Raw genomic sequence first — 22284 nt, 5'->3', positions numbered from 1 at the left:
TTCTGATAAAATGAGATAATACCTATAAAGCATTTAGAAAACCCATATTGAAAACACTTAATGTTAGCCATTACTGTTAATTAACTGAAGTGACAGCTCTCTGATTTAAGTACTATAATTATTGTCATGTTATAAATGAGAAAACGAGGCCCAGAACACTGTATTAACTTAAGTGCACACAGCTAGTTGTGGCTATGACAGCATTGTAAACCTTGGGCTAGCAATGTGGAAAAGGTAATGAAACACAGGACAAATGAATATTTGTCAGGGTCACTATAGAATGGATTCTTTAGTAATGAGAATATAATAAATGAACTCCAAGGTCACCTTTCAGCTCTAAGGTTCTACAAATGTGTTGAATTGTTGACCAAGCAGTGATTTGAGAGGAAGTAGCTTCTGGTCTGGTAAGTTTATTTTATAACACATGGTATTCTCAGTCATGTTCGGTCTGACCTGGCCGCACATGGAAGGGTATAAGGGAAAGAGGGAATTAAAAAAATAACAGCACAGAGATGTTGTTACAAGTAGTTTCATTGGCTACAGATCTGAATGGTTCACTTTGGGTTTCCAAAACTAGATGTAATACTAAATGGTGCTAATTATGCAGTATGAGCACTGTGATTAGTTTTAAAATAATTTTGCCCAAATGCTAAATATAATTTTGAACCTCTTTAAAATGTGTGACTTTGCAAGTATACTTTTTGGTTCTCTATGTGGCACAGTGTATGTGTTAGCTGCAAAGTTGGCTACACAAATATATTACCATCACATTAGAAGTGGCTAGATAATTTAAGAAGAATTAATCATATACACTTAGAGAAGAAAAGGATGAACTTATCTGTTAAGATAAAAAAATAATGCATATACAAAAAGTAAATGGTATTTGGGGCAAGAAATTCTCCATACTAATTGGCTTTTTTCCTTAAAGATAAGTTAGTTACAGGTCATCAATATATACCTTATAATATGCCTTATAATATCCAGAATATACTTATAATACCAGAAATTCTATTAAATCTACATTAAATACTGGAACTAATTTGATAGGTATTGTTTCTTTTGTGAATACTAGCTTGTTTCACTTAGCAAGAGGTATGAAACAAACTTTTTATTTTGGTAGACAAATTTTAAATCTGATTATCTGAATGAAGAAGTATTCAAGAAAGATGACAAAAAAACATATGACGATTGTTTTATTATCATTTAGGTTCAAGCATATGGATTCCTAGTGTAGGAACAGAAGATAAAACCCAGTCAAGTGCTCAAAACATAGAAAAGATGGGGTTTGCTATTCCACTGAGAGTAAAACTTGCTTCTTACTAATATTTGTGAAATGTTACAGAAATAGGTATAATTTTAAAAGTAAATTGGGGCGCCTGGGTGGCTCAGTCAGTTAAGCATCCGACTCTTCCTTTCAGTTCAGGTCATAGTCCAGGGTTGTGAGATCAAGCCCCTGTGTCTGGCTCATGCTCAGTGCAGAATCTGCTTGGGATTCTCCACCTTCTCTGCTCACACTAGCACACACTCAAGTGCTCTCTCCCTCTTCTAATAAATAAATAAAATCTCAAAAGCATTAAAAAAATCTTTAAATCACATATCCATAAAATGTATTTAGCCTAGTGAGTAATGCTCTGCACAAAGAAAAAAAATCATGCTTATTCTAGGCATTACTATCTTACATGCTTCTCATAAGATTTTACTATTCTAATAATAAAAATACAGTAATGTAGAAATGTGTAACAAAGATGCTATTTTCTTCAATCTTAAGCCTTCTTATCACCCTTCAAGCTTACAGCAATGTTCTTATTAATGAACGTGCACACACAAGGCTTAGATTTTAAAAAGAGACTATCTATCCACAGACTATCTAACCATTTGACAGAAGTCCAAACACACAAGCTAAAAAATCCATGAGCATCCATGGCTAACTTTTGACACTAAAGCTTGATTTGTTAGTGTCTTGGGGAAGCTGATTTTCCAAGGCAGTGAGTTAGCACAGACCTAGCACTAAATGTAATTAGACTACTTTTATGCAATCTGAATTCCTCTAAAGTTTTTACCATTTTTTTTGGATCAGTTTATGACTGAATAAATTCATAGAACCAAGGCATATCTTAACATTACAAGGCCAAAAAGTACAGTAGCAATGATGCAGACTGTTACTGCCCCCCCCTTTTTTAAAGATTTTATTCATTTATTTGACAGAGAGAAAGAGAGAGCGAGAGCAGAAGCACAAGCAGGGGGAGTGGGAGAGGGAGAAGCAGGCTTCCCGTGGAGCAGGGAGCCCGATATGGGGCTCCATCCCAGGACTCTGGGATCATGACCTGAGCTGAAGGCAGATGTTTAATGACTGAGCCACCCAGGCATCCCTGTACTGCCCTTTAAAAAAAAAATTATTCTAACTTTTAAGTATTTCTGTACTATAAAACTATAGGCTTAATGTTCTATGACTAACATAATGATTAATGTGTGCATTATTGTTTACAGGATCACAATGAAAACACTATGGCTGCCTGCTTAGCTCTTCAGAAAACAACAGTTTCTCCTTCAGGAAATAGTAGAAAAAAATATGTTATTCTATACCGTAATCATTTAGGATATAGAAAATTATGTTTTGCAGATGATCCAAAGATTACAGATTCCCACTATAGTTAATCCACTACAATGACAAGAGGAGTTTTCATGAGAGGTAATCTTAAGATTTAGTAAATATGTGTGGCTTGTTGTTATAGATCATAGCAAAGAAAATGGCAAAAAAAAAAAAGCCTTGACCAACCAGTATTAAGGCCTTAAAGTCTCAAGCAGTTATAACAAGACTTTGTGAAAATATTTATAACAGTAAAACTATTTCATTATTGAAAGCTAAAAACTGTAGAAAAAATACCCATACCATTACCTAGCTAGAATCATAATAAATAAATACTGTATATATCCTATCGATTTTCAATGACTTTCTTAATTCCAATAGTAATTGCTAACTTTAGGAAATATTTTAAAATATGTATTTTTAAGATTTAGAACCTAAATATGAAACATTATTAATATATTGTACTTGTGCCATAAAAATTTCCTCTAGGTTGTGATAATACAGCTTCAGGTATTTGAATGTTTACCAAATATAGCATTTTGGAATGAAGTATGTTATGAGGAACACAATATTGGTTTAAATAATTGACTTCTCCTTTTCCTTTGTAGTAAACATTAGTGAAAATCAAATGAGATAGTACTGTTTCACTATGCAATGCTGGCTTTTGATCTTTATGTTTCTGAAACACTGATTTTTATGTTCCAGGTTTCTTGAATATGAAGTATTTTAGCTTATGGCTGTTGAGAGTCTACTTAGTACTAAACTAACAGGCTGGGACAGTGGTCCCAAGAGTTTTAGATTTTGGGAAAGTTTCAAAAACAAATTTTGGGGACTGATGCTAAATGTAAATCAACTGCCACCTACTATTATTGTCTAGAAAATACTATTTTAAGACCAAAAATGTAAAAAAGACAATCTCAAAATGAAGATCTACTTTCCTAATATCATGTTAACAACCTACCACATGTAACTCTTCCCCAGCCCTGGTCTCTATGTGTGCTCCTCTCCCATGACCTCCTCCCACTTTTTTTTTTGTTCTCCTTTCTCTTCCATTTTAGTGAAAACCAGTAAAAGCTTTATCATGCCTCAACTATCTTCTTTATCTATCCACAATGAGTATAGTTTAGCAGCCATAGCAAAGGCAGTTTCTTTGTGTCTGAGAGTCTGAATTTATAGGTATTAATGATATTATGGTAAGGTATAATTCAAAGAACATTGGATTAGGAGTTAGGAGGCCTGGGTTCTGTGTTTAGCTCTGATATTAATAGAAATAAGCAACCTTCTACAGGTATTTTAATACCTTTTGGTCTCAGATTCTTCATTTCTAAAATGAAACAAATCTAAGATTTACTGAAGTTCTAACATTCTATAAATAAAAATCTATGATTAATACCATTATTTCATAAAGCTGTTGAAATAATTATCCCCCAAAACTGAAGAATACTAGCAGTCTAAGGAGTTTATTTTAAAAAATTAAATAGCAACTCTAAAAGAATATCCAGTGTCAAAAATTTAATAAAGTCAACATATATCAACTAAAATCTGTTCTCTCTAACCCTTCTCCCCCAAATCTCTCCTTCTCTCTTAAACACCCTTTCCCCCATTGTCAGGAAATAGCTGGAATTCAGGGATGTCATAGCTCAACCACAGCCAAGATACGTCATAAAAACTTATCAAGCCATTGTGGAAATACTCCAGTAATATAGTTGTTTTTTCTTCATTTTTGAAATGCTTCTTTTTACAACAAGGATACCCTGATATCCTTGCTTTGAGACTCGAGTTTGTCTTGTATTTAAAGGTACACATGCTTTGTTTTTTATTTTCTTTTCTCAGCTCCTGACATGATCTTAAGCACTCAGTTTCCATAAAAACTAAAGCGTCATGAAAGACTTATGGTTTGATTTTAAATGGAATGTGCCATCCTTTTTGAAGTCCTACATCATTTTGTTTACTACTTAACCACAGAAACATCGTGAAGCCTTAACCAACCTATTATCAGAGCCTGTTCACTATCAGGAGAACTCTTTGTAACTGGCTTCCGTCACACCTTGTATCTGATTAACACACTATAGGATAACATAGAGCTACATAGATCTGCTTTGTGTTCTAACATAACTGATGGAAAACAGATTGTCCTTTCTCCTTTAATGTGACAGCCCCCTAATTGAGAATGTAATATGGTTTATTTAATACACTTCTTCATACTAAATTAAAGCAGATCTAGAGTAATTTAGTTGCTCATTAAGGTTAAGGTAATAGCTGCTAAAAAGATGCTTTTTTATAGCTTAGAAAAACTTATCTGATTATATGTACAGGATAAGTAAATATAGATATACACATAATTGTGTTTACACATACATAACAAAGTTGACTTTTATGCACATACTACCTATTTCTCAACAGTACTATCCCAAGTTTTGTCCTGTAGTCTTGACTATGACATTTTCTAACCAGACCTCAAATATAATTAATTATCTCTTCAACCTCTGCTTAAAGTGCTGAAGAGGCTCATCTGTGCAATATCATTTCAAATATCATGTTCAGTAGGGACACAAAGTTAAAAATAGAACTAAATGAAATTTATTTAAGAAATCTTGATTTTCATCTTTCGTACTATGCTTGGATTCTTTCGAATCCAACTATTGCCAATTAAAAAAACCAATAAAGCAACATGCATAAAACTAGCAAGGAATACATATACATATGATCACATTCATATCAAATATATATATACATATATATTCTATATTCTAACAAGCTAGAAGAATATCCTAAATTTCTGTCTTTCAGGTTTACACAGTATCAAAATGAACTCCAGAAGAGGGCTAACCAAACTCATCTCTCTAAACACAATTTGAGGGGCGCCTGGGTGGCTCAGTCGTTAAGCGTGTGCCTTCAGCTCAGGTCATGATCCCAGGGTCCTGGGATCGAGCCCCGCATTGAGCTCCCTGCTTGGTGGGAAGCCTGCTTCTCCTTCTCGTACTTCCCCTGCTTGTGTTCCCTCTCTCGCTGTGTCTCTCTCTGTCAAATAAATAAATAAAATCTTAAAAAAAAAACAAAAACAAAAAAACACAATTCGATTGTATAGAATTGAGAAAAATCTAACTTACAAGCCTGAGCAATGAAAATTGGTACCAAGACTATCAAGCAAGAACCAACACCACCTGCTCTGGAAAGAACACCTCAGTAGTTTTCTGTCAACAACTCACCTAAAAGTCTCTGTTCTCTGCCTGTGCCCAACCTGTAAGCCAGTTAAAACTGACTGCCATCTACCCATTTTACCCAATCCCTACCCATTCTCTGCTTTTGAAAGCCTGTCCCAAAATAATCTGAGTTCTAATGTTAACCTTAATCTAATCCTATGAAAGTTTCTCTATAACTTCCCTTTCTAAGATGTTATAAGACATCTTTTTAAAGTGCTTTCCCTTGCTGGTAAGATTAATAAACTTCTGTGGGACACAGGCTTGTCTGGTAATTTTTGTGGGGACCATACCAACTGATGTCTTAGAGGTTATAGTAAACCTACATTGGTTTATCTCATTCCAAAACATCAGTCGATTAAATATAATTTTGACTATCCAGGAATAAAGATAGCGCCTTGCTTTCCAAGTTTAAAATACTAAAACTAGGTATTAATTCCAGGTTATTAAAATATACACAATCTGCCCATGATCATAATTAGATTTACTAAAAAAAAAAAAAAAAGGGCCGCCATTCAAAATCTGTTAGTATCAAATCACATGGCCTGTGCCTAGTTAGAAAGACAACTTTTTTTTGTCTTTTACCAGAAAACCTAGGTATGTCCCTTTCCCCATAAATACCTTATAGATACAATATGCCATTTGTACGGAACATCTATTGATAGGGCCATAGAGTATTACTGCTCCTGGACGGAGCAGTCTTTTACCAGAAAACTTCACTCTTTTACCAGAAAACCTAGGTATATCCCTTTCCCCATAAATACCTTAGAGATACAATATGCCATTTGTACGGAACATCTATTGATAGGGCCATAGAGTATTACTGCTTCTGGACGGCAAGCTCAAGTCTAGATGACAGTATCCTGCTATTTTCTAAAGTCTAGAATGTAAACTTTACATTCTAGGGACTTTGTGTTGTTGAGTTTTGTATTCCCTGTGTCTTAGTGTTTTAACACAGTATGTCCTTAATAAAATAAATTAAATGTTTTACAACCCAGTAATGTCAGTGGAGGAATTTGTTTACCAACTGGGGAAGAATTTATGAGGTTATCAAATACTTCATGCAAAGTTGAGGAAATACTGAAGGACAAAAATCTAATTCGGTTTTTAGAAGCTCTCTACGATTAGAGGATTCTGTTCTTCCCTTCAGGATTCCCAAGGCTTGGAGGAGAAGAGACAACAATCACCTGCCACATATCCCCTTGGAAGACTAAGAACCTAGGCTCCTCTCTCCTCCTCTTGCCACTCCTCTCTGCATCTCCTCCAGTCCCTGCCTCCCAGAGCTACATGTAAGGCCTAGTCAGACAGGTGACAACTTGCTGATGAGCCCAGAGAGACCGCATCACCATATAATCCTCTAGGGTACAAAAAGTACTACTACCACACATCTGTTTCAAGTCACCAATTGAGAGCTTGGGCCCAGACACATTAAACAAATCATCACTAATGTAACATTTCCATAATTTGGGGGACAAGTTCTTTACTGCAGAAGGCATATTTCCCTAAGGCTTGCAAAGTATCTAAATGTTTCTTATTATTCCACGCTGTCTTGAATAAAAAAGAAGTTTGCTTTCTTAAATTGTCTTAAGCTACAAATATTCTCATTAGCTCTTTTTTTTAAAAATTTTTTTATTATTATAGTACATAGTCATGCTGAGAATACTAGATATAAGTCTATATAAGAGGTAAAAAGAATCTTAAGAGATCATCCACTCCCATTCTAGGCAGGTTTCTAACTATTGCAGAAAGTTGGATATTTAGTTATTACTAATGTTAACTGGACAGAGGCTTTACATTCTCCCTTGACAGCTTATTTCTAGTGCTTCATCATCTTTGCTGTGTCTAATCAAAGTTTCTCCTGTTTCGAATTAAGTCAATTTCCTCTTGTTTTACTCTTGAAAAAGATTCAGGACAAGCAAATAGCAGCCTGAGTCATGATCAGTAATAAAGTCTGAGCTCAAAGAACCAGACTGGCAGCTATGTCATGTCCCAAGTGAACCTGAGAAGCTGTCATTTTACTAATGCATTAAAAAGGCCCACTCCTCAAATTTCTCCCAAATAAGGAGGCCTAGCAATGTAGGAGTATAACTCTGGTCTAAGGTTAGTGGATAAATTGAGTCCAAATTAAAATAAGTCACCACAGATTCAGAACATGAGTAATTTAACAGATGAGGCACTTCTACACTAGAAAAGGCAGATTCCTGTTTACCACACTGTCCTAATCAAGGTCTTTCAGTTAATTACCCTATTTAGAACTGCTCTGACATGGAGTTTTAAAATGCCAAATTTAGCCATTTTGCAGAATAATTTTAAAGTAAACTGTAAATAGTAATATGTCTGGCCAAAATAATACTCCAAATAACTTTCCATAGTTAATCTAAACAGTGAAGAGAGTATCTTCTAATACCATTTAAAAAATTTAAATGATCAGAAAATAATGTAGATAATTAATTGTACCAAGGAAAGAAAATGTTGGTCCAGATATGTAATCAACATATAAACTTCCCAACAAGGTCTGAGTTTTGGTCTAGTTTGAACAAAACAGAGAGTGACCATCATGTGGTAGATGCTTCATATTTTCTCTAACCCTAACTAACAATAACTCTCTAATCCTCAGAAACATCATTGTATACTGAATCTTCAAAAAGTTATAAATTGTCTGAGATTATTCAGCAGGTGAGAGAACTAGAATCAGTTGTATTCTAGAGCAATACTCTGTTAGACCAATTTGCCATGTTATAGAAGCCAAAAGTTGAATATAAGATCAAAAACCCTACCCAACAGAGAACTGGAGAAAAAGTTTTGGGAAGAAGCTGCTCCCAATGGTGCAATTCCTTACTATCAAACTAAAACCGAACCAGGCCTTGACACTCATAAGTGTATAACAGCAGAAAGGTAAAGAAACATTCTTCCAGCAGAATGTGGGATGTTTCTAGCCCTTCTATCAGCTGTAGACCACTTCTTTCCATGTAAGAAGCTTATCTATGAATATGACTCAGTTGGGTAGCACAGCAGGACTTTTAAAATCACATAATTCAAACATGAATATCTTTAAATATTGAATTTAATAAGTTTATTATTTCTAAATATCTTGTCAGACTAAAGTTTTCCAATGCGTGAAATGAAACAATCCAAAATTACTTGGCATCATATCAAGTACTTACTTTGTTAAGTCTCATGTGGAGAGTCATAGAGAGACTAGGTGAACCTTCAGATTCCTTGTTCAAATTTTTTTAATACTAAGTCAAGTGATCAGATGGCAGCTTAGGGAGCCATATGTCACCAGTTTCATTTTGCTGATTATTCTTCTTTGAAGATCTTATCAACAAGGTTCTTTGTAAAAAATAATTACCTAAATAATTTTCTTTGTTTACATTTTAACTCTGATCAGGATTTATAAATTCCTTTAAGGATGGTAAGATCAACAAAGTAAAATGAAGATTAAAAATGCTCATTGGATTTAGAAAAATGAAGGCCAGGGTCACTTTAGTGAGAACCATATCAGTGCAATAATGGAGGCAGAAGCCAGAATTGGTATAGGTTGAAAGGAGGATGAGGGGAAATGAAGTGAAGGAAGTAATATGTAGACAAGTTTTTCCCAAAACACTGGTTCTACAGAGAGAGAGAGAGAGAGAGAGAGAGAGAGAGAGCACGTGCTAGGATGGCCATCTAGAAAAAATAGGTAGACACAGGGTGGGGAAAATTCCTGTTTAAGATGAGAGACTTGAGCTCAGAGTTTAAAAATAATTGGGAGTAAAATTTTTTTATCTTATTTTATTCTAAATATTTTTATAATAAGACTGAGCTGACAATTTGGAACTATCACTAATTTATGTTCTAAACCAAACATGCCTAATATGTAAATCTAAACATTATTGCCTTCCATCTACCTTTTCTCAAACAAGAAGGTAATTTTAAAAGTATGCTAAAAGCTATCCATAACAAACTGACATCTTTTTTCCTTTCCTCATTGCTTAAGGTAAGATAATCACAAACAGAACTTTAAAAAGTTTTTTATTCTTATACTATATACTTTATATACAACATTGACATTAGTAATCTACTAGAAAATAGTATATGAGGGGCACCTGGCTGGCTCAGTCAGATAAGTGTCCAACTCTTGATTTTAGCTCAGGTTGTGATCTCAGGGTCCTGGGACTGAGCCATGGGTTGGGCTCCATGCTCAGCAGGGAGTCTGCTTGGGATTCTTTCCCCCTCTCCCTTTGCCCCTCCCCTCTAAAATAAATAAATGAATCTTAAAAAAAAATAGTATATGAGCCATGAAATTATTCTCTAGGAGTAATAAATATTCTCTATTTATAAGCCCTGTGACCAGGGGCCTACATGTATGAAACATCTTACTGGAGTAAGAATTTAACATGTAAAATTTCCTTATTTTAATTTAGAGATCAAAGCTAAAATGCCAACGTACTCATTTAGTTTTAAATCAGTAATGATGGGGCACCTGGGTGGCTCAGTTGGTTGAGTGTATGACTCTTGATTTTGGCTCAGGTTATGGTCTCAGGGTTGTGAGATCGAGCCCTGCATTGGGCTCCGCACTAGGCGTGGAGCCTGCTTAAGATTCTTGCTCTCTCTCCCACTCTGTTTCTCCCCCACCGCACACATGTGCTCTCTAAGGAAAAAAAAAATGTTTAAACCAGTAATGATATACTCAGTCAAATCCAAAACGCAGATGATATCAAATAAGATCAATTTCTGAAATAAAATGCAGGAAACTGACAAGAAGGTACCTGATAGTGATTGTCTGATTTCCTAATGAAATCTCTAGCACAAATGCCAACTTAGAGGATTTCTAATAAAGTTGTTAACTGATTCTTTAAAATGTTATTCTGATCCTTTAAAAAGCTTAAGTTAAACTTCGAAAACTACTGAATAGGCTATATTCGAGAAGCTTTTTAGGTGAGTCAAAATACACTTGATCTTAGCCAAAAGGCTGAGAAGTGATAAGTGAGTCAAAATAAAAAGTATTAATCCAGTTCAAAGAAGGAAGCAAGCAAGTTTGTGCAGCAGTATATGCCATAAGTGAAAAAACATTTAAAGTAATCTAGTATATGGCATATCCCAGGTGCAAGGCCCAAATCTAGGCAGAAGACTGTGGTGGGCAGCATGAGCATGATTTCTGAAGAAAAGTGTACACAGAGAACATGTTGCTAATCCAGGACTCAGATTACCCTTCTGATTATATTCCTTCAGTTATATGTCCTTTAAAAAGTTCTACAGAGGGTGCCTGGGTGGCTCAGTAGGTTAAGCATCTGCCTTCTGCTCAGGTCATGATCTCAGGGTCCTGGAATTGAGCCATGGGTCAGGCTCCCTGCTCAGTGAGGAGTCTGCTTCTCCCTCTCCCTCTGCTGCTCCCCCTGCTTATGCACTCTTTCTCTCTCAAATAGATAAATAAAATATTAAAAAAATAGAGTTCTACAGTTATGAATAACATTATTTTTGTATGTTTCATCATTCCATTCCAAAGCAACTTACAAACAAGTATATGCATATGACAAAAATCAAATCACTGAAATAATAATTGACTTATTAAAAGAGTTTAATGGCCAAATTGTAAAACTGACTGTGTTGAGCTTTGGTAGGAATTCTCATCAAACCCCTGCTCCTATGCAATAATTTCTCTGCAAAACAGGTGATTCTGAGATGACATGTAGACGAAAGCTAAAACTCTGAATATGTATAAAACCTTAAGGAGCCTAAACTTAAAAATTTGAAAGCAAAGGTCTTAATGTTTAAAGCATGAATTTAATATCACTGTATTTTCAGAGATTTACCAAAATACAAGTTTGCATTTACATGAAATGCAAAGTTCTAAACAGGTGTACAAAGTCTTCTTTTCTCCCAAATGAAGACTATTATTACACTTTGCATAATAAGAAAAATTACTTACCGCTATAATATCCAATGTATTATCACAGACCTTTCGGATTTCATTATTTTTATCATGCATCAGATCTATGAGATATGCTGGAGCCTCTGAATAAAAGTGGTTAAAGATACAAACTGCATTTGAGATTGAGGCTATTCAAGCATATAAGAAAATCCCACATTTCTCTAAATTCAAATGCTGCCATGAAATCTAACTTCAAATTTTAAAATAGAATCATTAATAAAAGATGACCAGAAACATTTAATATTTCATTTGTTTAAAAGACAAGGATAACAGAAATAAAAAAGAAAAAAAAACACTAAATAAAAATAGATAAAGGAAAATAAAGCCAGTAAATCTCAGAAAGTACAAGGTCCTATTTTTGAAAACATGAAAATCATGAAAATAACTGAAGAGGGAGTGGTAGAGTTGTATCGCTATAAAACTTTAGGTGCTGGCCCACCTAAAGGTTCAGGAAAATTAATTTCACACAAAATTTTAACAGAAAAGAATCACAGTCATATTTTGTATATGGTTATTATGAGAAAAATAAGACATTTTCACATAAAAAATGGAAGCTATAACCTAATATTTCAAAAAGAAATAAAAGAATTTAAGAAAACAATAGAATATATGTAAAAGAACAATATAAATCAAAATTAGAAAACTCAAAGAAATAAAGTAATTCAGAAAAGAACTAAAAATAAAAGTGAAAATCATTTCAGATATATAAGAACTAAATTTATAGTAATATATGAGTAAACAAAAACAACAGATAAAACTCCAAGAGAAATAGAAGGTAAAAAGAAAGAAAATTTGTAAAATTTAAAAATAAATAGAGAAAATATTAGAAGATGACAAATATTGAAGAGAGGCAAAGAAGATCCAACATAATAGAAATTCCAAAGGAGACAACAAAAGCAATTAAACAGAACAAATAACTAAAAACTATAATTCAAGAGAACTTTCCTAAAATTGTAGCGGGGGGGAAGGACTACATACTGAAAGATCACATTTGATACTTGGAAAAATCAAGCAAGGATGATGAATACCAAGTCAAATTCTAATAAAGCTACTTCGCTTTAAAAAAAACAAACATTCTTCTGGTCTTACTGGCAAAAAATCAAAGTCATTTATAAAGGAAAGAAAAGTAAACTGTCATCAGACTTTATGACAGATACCAATAATTAGCAGACTACAGACTTCACACTGACATCAATTCAGGAAAGAAGACAATAGAAAAATACCTTTCAATTGCTGAGAAAAATAACTAGCAATCTAAAATTTCATATTCTGCTAAATTATTACTAAAGAAAAGATGCTAGCTATTTTCAGATAGAGATATATTTTATTATCCATAGATATTCACTTAGCAGTATAAGAGAATGTAATTATGAAAGAAAATCAACTCAGAGAAATAGAGAAATGGAATTCAAGAAAAAAAACAGTAAACAAGGGAATAGGTCAACACATTCTAAATCTTAAATAAGCACTGGTTTTTAAAAGGCAATAACTAAAACAATAATTCATTTTCAAATGTTATAAAAATGTTATAAAAATGTTATAAAAATGAGGTGAAATAATTATACTAGATAGTAAATAACATAGACGATGGAAGTGGAAACATTAGACTTAAAAGTAGAAGGATACAGTCCTTTAAAATTGGAGATGATACATGTTGAAATTTGGGTTTAACTCCCAAAAGAAAAGAAATGGAATAAATAACAAATAAGTAGGGGAAAAGGGAAGAATAAAGAAAACTCAAATCAATCAAGAAACCTCAGTGAATCTAAAAAAGGCAGTGAAGAAAAACTTAGGATCTCTAATACAGTCGGTCTTGGTTAAACTTATATTTGAAACAGAAGCCACAGGTTTCCACCAAGAAACTTTAGCACATATGTATAAGCAAATGACATTCTTTGTAGGACCGATTAAAATGCCAAAAAAATTTTTATCAAATTTCACAGCAAGTAGCAAGACAGAGGTTAGCCCACATCTTCTACTTACCAGGGCTACTTAGTATTTTTCTTGGGGTAAAAAAAGGCTATATTTAAAATACAGAATGATATATTCTCAGGGGGACTCTAAAAAGGACCAAGTCAAATTTGGCTCATTTTCCCATTCTGCAGTTTTTGGGGTTGTATGAAAATTAATTGTTACAATAGCATTGGTTCTCAATTTCAGATTCTCAATTCCTATGAATCGTGCTGAGATCTATTTTAAATATTTCAAACTTCTTATTACTTAATATAAGTCTACACCAGCCATCTCAAACATCAGGATTCTTTCATTCTGTTTAAAATGAAATAATGTTGGGACGCCTGGGTGGCTCAGTCGGTTAAGCATCTGCCTTCGGCTCAGGTCATGATCCCAGGGTCCTGGGATCGAGTCCCACATCGGGCTCCTTGCTCAGCAAGGGGCCTGCTTCTCCCTCTGCCTGCCTCTGTCTCTCTGATAAATAAAATCTTAAAAAAAATATTTTAAAATGAAATAGTGTTGATCAAATTCTCTAAATTTAAAAAATGGGAAAAAGAAATAGTTTATTGCTTAATAAATCTTTATTTAAAAATTTAAGTATATCAGTCATAGCAAAAATCACAAAATGCTTAAAATTATGGTGAAATATTTTAATAATAATTTCCAATTATGTGACAAAAGACAACAAGACATATTTAAATGTCATTGACATCAACAAAAATCCTGGTTTTTGAACACCAAAACATTGGGCAAAAGCACTCTAGCAATCTTTACAATCTTAAGGCATGGATGAAAGCATCAGATCTAAGTAGTATTCTTGGTGCTTTTGTAAAAATTTTAAATCAGCAGATTTTTTATGCCCCATTCCCTCCATTATCAACATATTATATTCTTCAGAATAACTATTTAAAAGTACTCACTTCAGCTCCAATGGCTTAACAAAAATCGAACTTGGGAGAAAATAAAGTTACACTGAGAAGGAAAATCAAATGGAAGTTGTCTTAATATTGTGACCTTTGATAATAAGGTACTGAGAGTACATTTTAAACAGACCAGGGTTGAAATGCTTATTCACTTATGCATACTTATTCACTATGTACTAGCACACAATATGTACTATAAATATTTCATTCTTCTTTAATCCTCAGAAAAAACCCAGTGTGATGACATGTATGTAAACAAAGGTTCTCTTTCAAAGAAGTTACCTAGGAAAGCTACGCTTTCTCTTTAATGTTTACTAACATGTGTTTCATGTTCAGAGATGCTCAACCCAGAAAAGCATATTAAAGTTTTCAAGAAGACCCTGTAGCAGGAAGGCCTGTTTAATTCAGTGTATTCCCAACACACTTATCAAAGAACCTTTTTTCATTAAGCAACTATTAATAAAAAAAAAGTTCCATGGAACACCATTGGGGAAAGTGAATTTATTCCAATGATGTTAACACTGCTGAAAAGAGTGTATTGGAATTTATTTTCCTGAGGAAGTCAGTTTATAAGCCACATTTTAAAAATATTAGTTTGTGATAAAAGATCATCTCTCTAATGTAGCTGTTAAGGCAAAACAGTATTTGCATATTGATAGCCCATATCAAAATAAATATTTCTCAGTTAGACTTGTTATTCTTCAGACTTGACTTGGGAGACTTTATATGGCTCCAGAAATTAATCATATCCTCAAAAGCAGGCAATTTCCTCCAAAGATGATACTTAAAGCATGTGTCATTGGCTTTGAATATAACACTGAAGGAGTTGTAAAATGTTTTGAGCAAGGACCCAGATCATTTAAAAAAAAAAAAGTCTCCCAAAGTATTAATTTTAAAAGGGTATTAACCTTTAGACACATGTGTTCATTGACCAAACAAGTACTAACCACATGGCAGGTACTATGTTAACTTTTGAGGATAGACAAAGATGAGGAAGACAAAGCTGGTCCTTAAGCTTGAAGAGCTCAAAATCTTTTGGTAAAAATAGGCATACAAATTCACAATTTAAAGGTCTTTCTGGGAAGGAGGGAGGCTTAACTGCATTAGAAAGACTTAACTGGGAAGATGGGTTATAAATCTGCCTTTGATGAGCTGAGATTATTAGGTTAAGAAAGAGACAAATGCATTTGAGGCTGCTAAGGCACACTAAGAGGCTACAAATGGGTCCTGTCTGATATGATGAAAAATTTTGGTGTGTTAAGAGAAAACTGTGTATTGTAGAGTTAAAGGGGGGAACTTTGGAAAAATAGATTAAGGTCAAGTTAAATTTAGATTTTTCACATGGGTAATGAAGAACTTTACCAGTGGAGTTCAAAAGTAGATTTTTTTTTTGTACACAAACAAGCAGATCATCACGATAAAACACACACACACACACATTCATCTAAGATACCACTTCCACTGCCAGCATTTCATGACATCCCCAGATCTGGTTATATATCCTCTCCTGTCCCAGTGCCCATACCTTCATGACATTAATACACTGAATTATAATTTTGTATTTCTTATTTACTTGTCTATTTCTCCAATTAGACTATAAACTCCTTGAGTATAGGGACTGACTTTTTTATATATCTAGCACTTAACAGTATCTGTTAGATGATTAGAACTTGGCAGATGTTTGCATTATGAATGATTATGTGTAGTAAAAGAGACTGCATACACAAAACGTTCAGCTATGAGACCGGGTGGATGGTACTTTTATTATCCACTATGAATATAGAGGGTAGACTGTTTTTCAGGAGAGGATATTGGTCTTATCGAGTATCCTTTTGAACATAATAATGATAAACTATCACTTACTGTCTCTGTTGGAAACAACTATAGGCACTTTAAGTCCATCAGTACTTAACAACAATCATATAGGGCAGGAGGTCTTCTTTTCATTTTAATATTATAGCCATTTTATAGATGAAAGATTTTATGCTCAAGGGAGGTTTGGTAACTTATCCAAGGTCCTGCAGCTTTTAAGTGGCAAAAGGTAACTTAAAATTCAGACTATTTGATTATAATGCTCTTTAGATAGGTGGAAGACATCCAGATGACAGTTAGCAACAAATGCCTAGGACTCAAGAAAGACATTTTGAAGATATTAAAAACTTAGTAGATAGTTGGTACCTGATGTCATGGGAACAGATGTATTTCCCATGTAGAGTGAATATGATAAGATTGAAAGAGTACTAAGGAAAGTCCTAGGAACATCTGATATTTAAGTTAATAGAGAAGGAAGTTCTGATATGTTAAGTTCTTGGGAATCACACCCTGACAAGTTAATAGAATTGTTTGCAAGATTCTACCTATATACTGATTTGCGGTCAACAGCTTCCATGAAAAATATCTTGCCTTCTAAAATTATTTTGAAGCTTGATATTTTTACATTATTTGAACATATGCTAGAAAAAATACCTAAAGATGCATTTTTTTCTGAGTATGTGAAATGTCATCATCTATTGAAAACATTAAAAGGATACGTGTTTCCTTGATTATGACATCTCTCGTGGCTTGGTGGAAAACCATCTGGTAGAAGACATAAATTATCTGACATACAAATTCATCATCTTCTTGTTGAGCTGAAAGGAAGCAGAACACTTCAAATGAAAGAATACTATAGTTATATATAAAACTGAAAAACATTGACTGGAATAGTGGAGAATGAGAAAACTAAAAGTGACAGGAGACAGGTAAAGGACAACCAGTTTACATTATTTATAATACATGGGTGGCATATGCAATTTATATCTTTATTTAGGTATTTTTTCTAAATTTCATGATGATGATCAGTGAGGAAATTTATAACATATTTTCAGAAGCTTTAGTAATTTTGGTTACAGTGCAACTAAATAGGTTAAATACTTTGAAAAACAAAGATAAAAAATAAGATTTTGAAAAAGAGAAATTATATCAGCTCTGTGTTTAAACCAGACTAATTGAGACTGTCTTAAAAGATCAGGTTGTACTTCGGAAGAACGGAAGGACAGTGCTTCTCTGTAATTCTCACTATATTTTGCCAACAGGTATAAAGAAATTATTAAATTAACTTCTATGTCCCTAATGTGAAATGGCAACACTAGTTTACTAACACTTGTTTGTTTTTGGTTTGGTCCATCATAAGAATTTCTAAAGCAATTCTAATTTGTGAAATAAATCTGGTTCTGTCTGTATAATATTGACTTTACATGAGAAAAACAGTTCTTAATAACAAAATTAAATTTTACTTATCGTCATGAAATAATTATTACAGTTTTAATCAAATTGATTATAATAGTAAAAATGTTATATAATCACAAGTAATTAATAAATGTTTAATATCATACAGAGAATAGTTTAACAGAATAGCTTATGTCCACTGATTAACATGCAATGGCAAAAGCAACACTTACAGATATCTAATTTTTAGGTACTGGTTATGAAATTTGATTTATTAATAGTTTTTTTGTCAACTCTTGACAACAGTTCAATGATATCTGTCAGACAAAGATTTACGGGTCAACAGAGCATCTAACTAGTGGTGTAGAATAAATTGTGGGTCCCTTAAAGTCCAAAGGATTTCCTTTACCTTCTTGCCAAGGTACCACTCTCCCAGACTACTTGGGCTAAAATTCCATTAATTACTCTCTTGGTATACAGGGTTCCCTCACTTAACCCCGAGTTTTAATCTTGAAAACCCATATATTTCTTTATTTTATTTCGTTATTGAAGTATAGTTGACATATATTATATTCATTTCAGGTGTACAGCAGTGATTCGACAATTCTATGTATCATTCAATGCTCACCATGTAAGAGTAGTCACCACCCGTCAACATATGTTATTACAGTATTATTGACTATATTCCCAGAAATCCATGTATCTCTTAAAAAGAGAGGTAGACAGCTTCTACTTATGATAACCTCATGGCACAGAACATTAAAACATAGTAAAACACTCTGAGCTGGCTCTGTCAGCTTGCTTTATACATATCTCAGCTCTCTCAATCATAATCAATGTGGAACAGCAATTCAAGAAGATGGGTCATTTGTTTCAACTTTCTCCAGCTCATCAGAAAATCCCCATTCTCACTCTACCAACTACATTGTCTTCACTTACATCTTCCAACTACCTCTCTTTTAATTATTTCTAATCTGAAAACTCCTGGCTGTGAGAAGGGTGGATCAAAGTAAATATATATATATACTATATGTAGGAACACTTCAAATATGGAGGTATTATCTCTAGATAACCTATTAAAATGTATTATGTTAAGGAATTTACAAATCAAATTTTTAAAAATTCAAAAGAGAGAGATGGACAAAAGACTTAAATAGGTACTTAACTTTATTAGCCATAGCTAACTGGCCAATAAATACAAACAGGTACTCAATTATTAGTCATTAGGGAAATGCAAATTAAAACCGCCACTCTACAATTAAAGAGACCAATAATGTCCAGATATTGGGGTGATATAGAAGAACTGGAACTTTTGCACATTGCTGGTGGGACTGAAAATTGGCACAACTACCTTGAAAAACATATTGGTATTATTTACTAAAGCCAAACATATGTGGACCCTATGACCCAACAATTCTAGTCCTAGGCATATGTCTAATAGGAATGAATACATATATTTACCAAATGAAAGGTTTAAGAATGTTCACAGGAACATTATTTATAATAGCCCTTCTCCTATCAAAAAAAAAAAAACCAAAAAAACTCCTATTGTCTACCAATAGTAGAAAGGATAAATAGTATATTATACAGCAATGAGAAGAAACACACTTTTTAACATAGATGAATCTCACACTATAATGCAAGGCAAAAAAAAAAACTAGATTCTATAAAGTTCAAAGCCAGGCATAAGTAATCTATATGCAGTAAAAGAAAGGACAGAAACCAATTTGGAGAGGGTGATAAGGACTGGGAGGTGACACAGGAAGGACTTTTAGGGTGATGGTGATGTTTCATTTCCTTATGTGAGTGGAAGTAACATGGGTGTGCTCATTTTGAAAAATCATTGAGCTATATGTTTCTATTTTTTTTATGTATGCTATACTTCAAAAAAGTCTATTAAAATAATACAAAATGCACATATATTATACCTGTACAGGAAAGATTGAGATTAGAGTGTCTTTTTAGGCTTCCCATACTTTGCAAAATTTCTATATTAAAGCTCTAACCCCAAATGTGACTTAAATTTGGAGACAGGTCTATAAGGAAGTAACTGAGGTCAAATGAGGTCATAAGGGTGGAGTCCTGACCCCACAGGATTAGTATCCCTATAAGAAGAGACACCAGAGCATCAAGCGTGTGTTTGTACTCTCTCGCTTGTGCTCTCTGCCCTGTGGGGTTGTGATGACACATCAAGAAGGTGAGCTTCTGGAAGCCAGGAAGAAAGGCCTTAGGAGGAACCAAACTGGCTGGCACTTTGATCTTGTACTTTGCAACCTCCAGAACTATGAGAAAAAAATATATATTTTTTTTGTTTAGGCCACCCAGTCTTTTTGTTATGGCAGCCTAAGTACACTAACACAAGGTTCTAGAGAACTTGACGATAACAGAGTAACATTAGATTCAGATAGATTTTGTATACAATGTGGAAAACAATGAATCCTGGCCCCTTAAAAACAACACAAATGTGAGGGAAAAACTCTATCCAGCCCTCATTGTCCAATACTGTAACCATAGCCACTGTGGCTAATTAAATACAAAATACAGATTCTTAGTCCCAACAGCCACATGCGTTGGGCAGCACAAATAGAGAATATTTTCTTCAATACAGAAAGTTTAGAGGACAATAATGGACCTAGGAGGGAATAGGATGCTTTGAATGAGCTTCCAAATGAACCTTCCTGATTAGAACTCAAGATATTAAAAAAAGGGTTTGCACAAGATAGGAGATCTGATTCAATCAACACAAAGCTCAACAGAAAGAAGATAGAATATTAGTATTTCATGATTGCAGACCTTTTATATTTAAAAGTATAAACTAATATCCTGTTTATATATTAACATAAAAATAAATTAAAATAAATTATAATTTACCATTTAGCAATTCAATGAGTGCAGGGATTATCCCAGATTTGGCTAGCAGTGCGGCACAAGAGTCATCCATAGACACAGTTCCGATCATTATGACCACTTCTAAGACAAGGTCATCTTCTGCAGCACCTAGTCAAGTCAAAACCACAGAAAATTTTCACTGCAATGTCCTGATCTAAAACCATTTATATTACCAAAACTTCAATGCACAGAATATTGTAAGCTACTAAATCAGTTCTTATGAATCCTTACTTAATATACTTATAAATTTGTCCTCTTCCCCACATTTCTAAGCTCAATGAAGACAGTTCATAGTGGTGGGGGAGGGCAGTAGAGAAGTGAAGATACATCTCTGAAAATACAAATGAATGACAATGTAAACACAGAAAACAGAAGAGTCATCTGAATGGCTCAAAGAACTTTCTGTGTGCATTAGATACGGTATTTGGTAAGTTTAAAAAGACAGGATAAAAAAATAAGCAGGATAGGGAAGGGAAACTAATATTAAGGAAACGTATTGTCACAAAAAAGCATACATACATATAAGAGGAGACCTAGTGACCACCCTTCTGGGAAGAAGAAACTCGAACTGGAGCTGACACTCAAAAGGTATAGGAAGAAAACGTGTAGCCTAGTATAATACTGGTCACAAAAAACTGCTCAAGCAGCCTTATCCACAATAGAAAGAAATAACTTAATAATTATGCAAAAGGGAAATACTAAGCACAGACCTGGTTTTAGTTTATCCTTGAGGTACGGAACTAACTTGTACTCCTTAAGAACCAGTTCCCAGTCTAAGTCTGGAATGGTCAAATTTGCAAGAGTTCCCAAACATTCAATCACAAACTCCTCTTCCTCATCATTAGAGATCTGGGCTGCAAGGTCCCCAACATAATCCTAAATAAAAGAGAATTTTAATACAAATTTTAAAATATGATTTCTGCAGAAGAACCAATCAGATAATGTAAACCACAGGAAGAAAAAAAGAAGTATCAAACATGATTCTCGTTTTAATAATCTTAAGCCAAATTGCTACAGGAGCCATTAGTTTAAAGTTATTTATTTATTTATTTATTTATTTATTTTTAGTAATCTCTACACCCAACATGGGGTTCAAACTCACAATCCTGAGATCAAGAGTTGCATGCTCTTCCAAATGAAGCCAGCCAGGTGCCCCAGAAGCCAATGGTTTAAAAGGCAAGAAAACTGGAGTGAGGATGGAAGGGTTAGGGGTAGGGATCATAAAACAAAAACAACTTTAAAACTTAGATTGGGATTTCTAGAAGCTAAATTTACAAGGAAGTTGGTAACAGAAGAAGCAACTTGGGTCATGAGTTAATATTGGATAAGAGCTCAGTAAGAGTTTTATTTCCAAATGTAGCACTTTAAAGCTTTAATTCTCAGGCTATTTTAATAGACAGAAACAAAGAAACTATACTTACAATAAATAAATTTTTAGTTGGTCCATCATGCTGGGAAATATTCCTAATCATTTTCATCAGCAATGGATCCTTGAACTTCAGAGCCCTCTTCATGAGCATCTTCAGCCCATTTCCTACAAAAAAAACAGAAGCCTCCTCCAATAGAATTAAGGTTCATTTAAGTTTAATGATTTTTTGTTGTTGTTTATAG

At 33.8% G+C, this 22284-nt stretch overlaps 1 protein-coding gene across 1 annotated transcript in view; it reads right to left on the bottom strand.

Moving 5' to 3' along the window:
* KIFAP3 (kinesin associated protein 3) overlaps nt 1-22284 on the bottom strand; it is a 188372-nt gene that overhangs the window by 37172 nt on the left and 128916 nt on the right. The window contains exons 13-17 of the mRNA XM_028123046.2: nt 22095-22207; nt 21384-21549; nt 20656-20781; nt 17109-17207; nt 11699-11784 (exon numbers count right to left, since the gene is read on the bottom strand). Coding sequence (XP_027978847.1) covers nt 11699-11784; nt 17109-17207; nt 20656-20781; nt 21384-21549; nt 22095-22207 — 590 coding nt within the window. The remainder of the gene's footprint in view (nt 1-11698; nt 11785-17108; nt 17208-20655; nt 20782-21383; nt 21550-22094; nt 22208-22284) is intronic.

This window comes from Eumetopias jubatus, unplaced genomic scaffold, assembly GCF_037043125.1.
Source record: "Eumetopias jubatus isolate StellerSeaLion01/CBP00866 unplaced genomic scaffold, mEumJub1_p1.0 scaffold_12, whole genome shotgun sequence".
NCBI lineage: Eukaryota > Metazoa > Chordata > Mammalia > Carnivora > Otariidae > Eumetopias > Eumetopias jubatus.
This window is presented reverse-complemented; position numbering and strand designations above follow the sequence as displayed.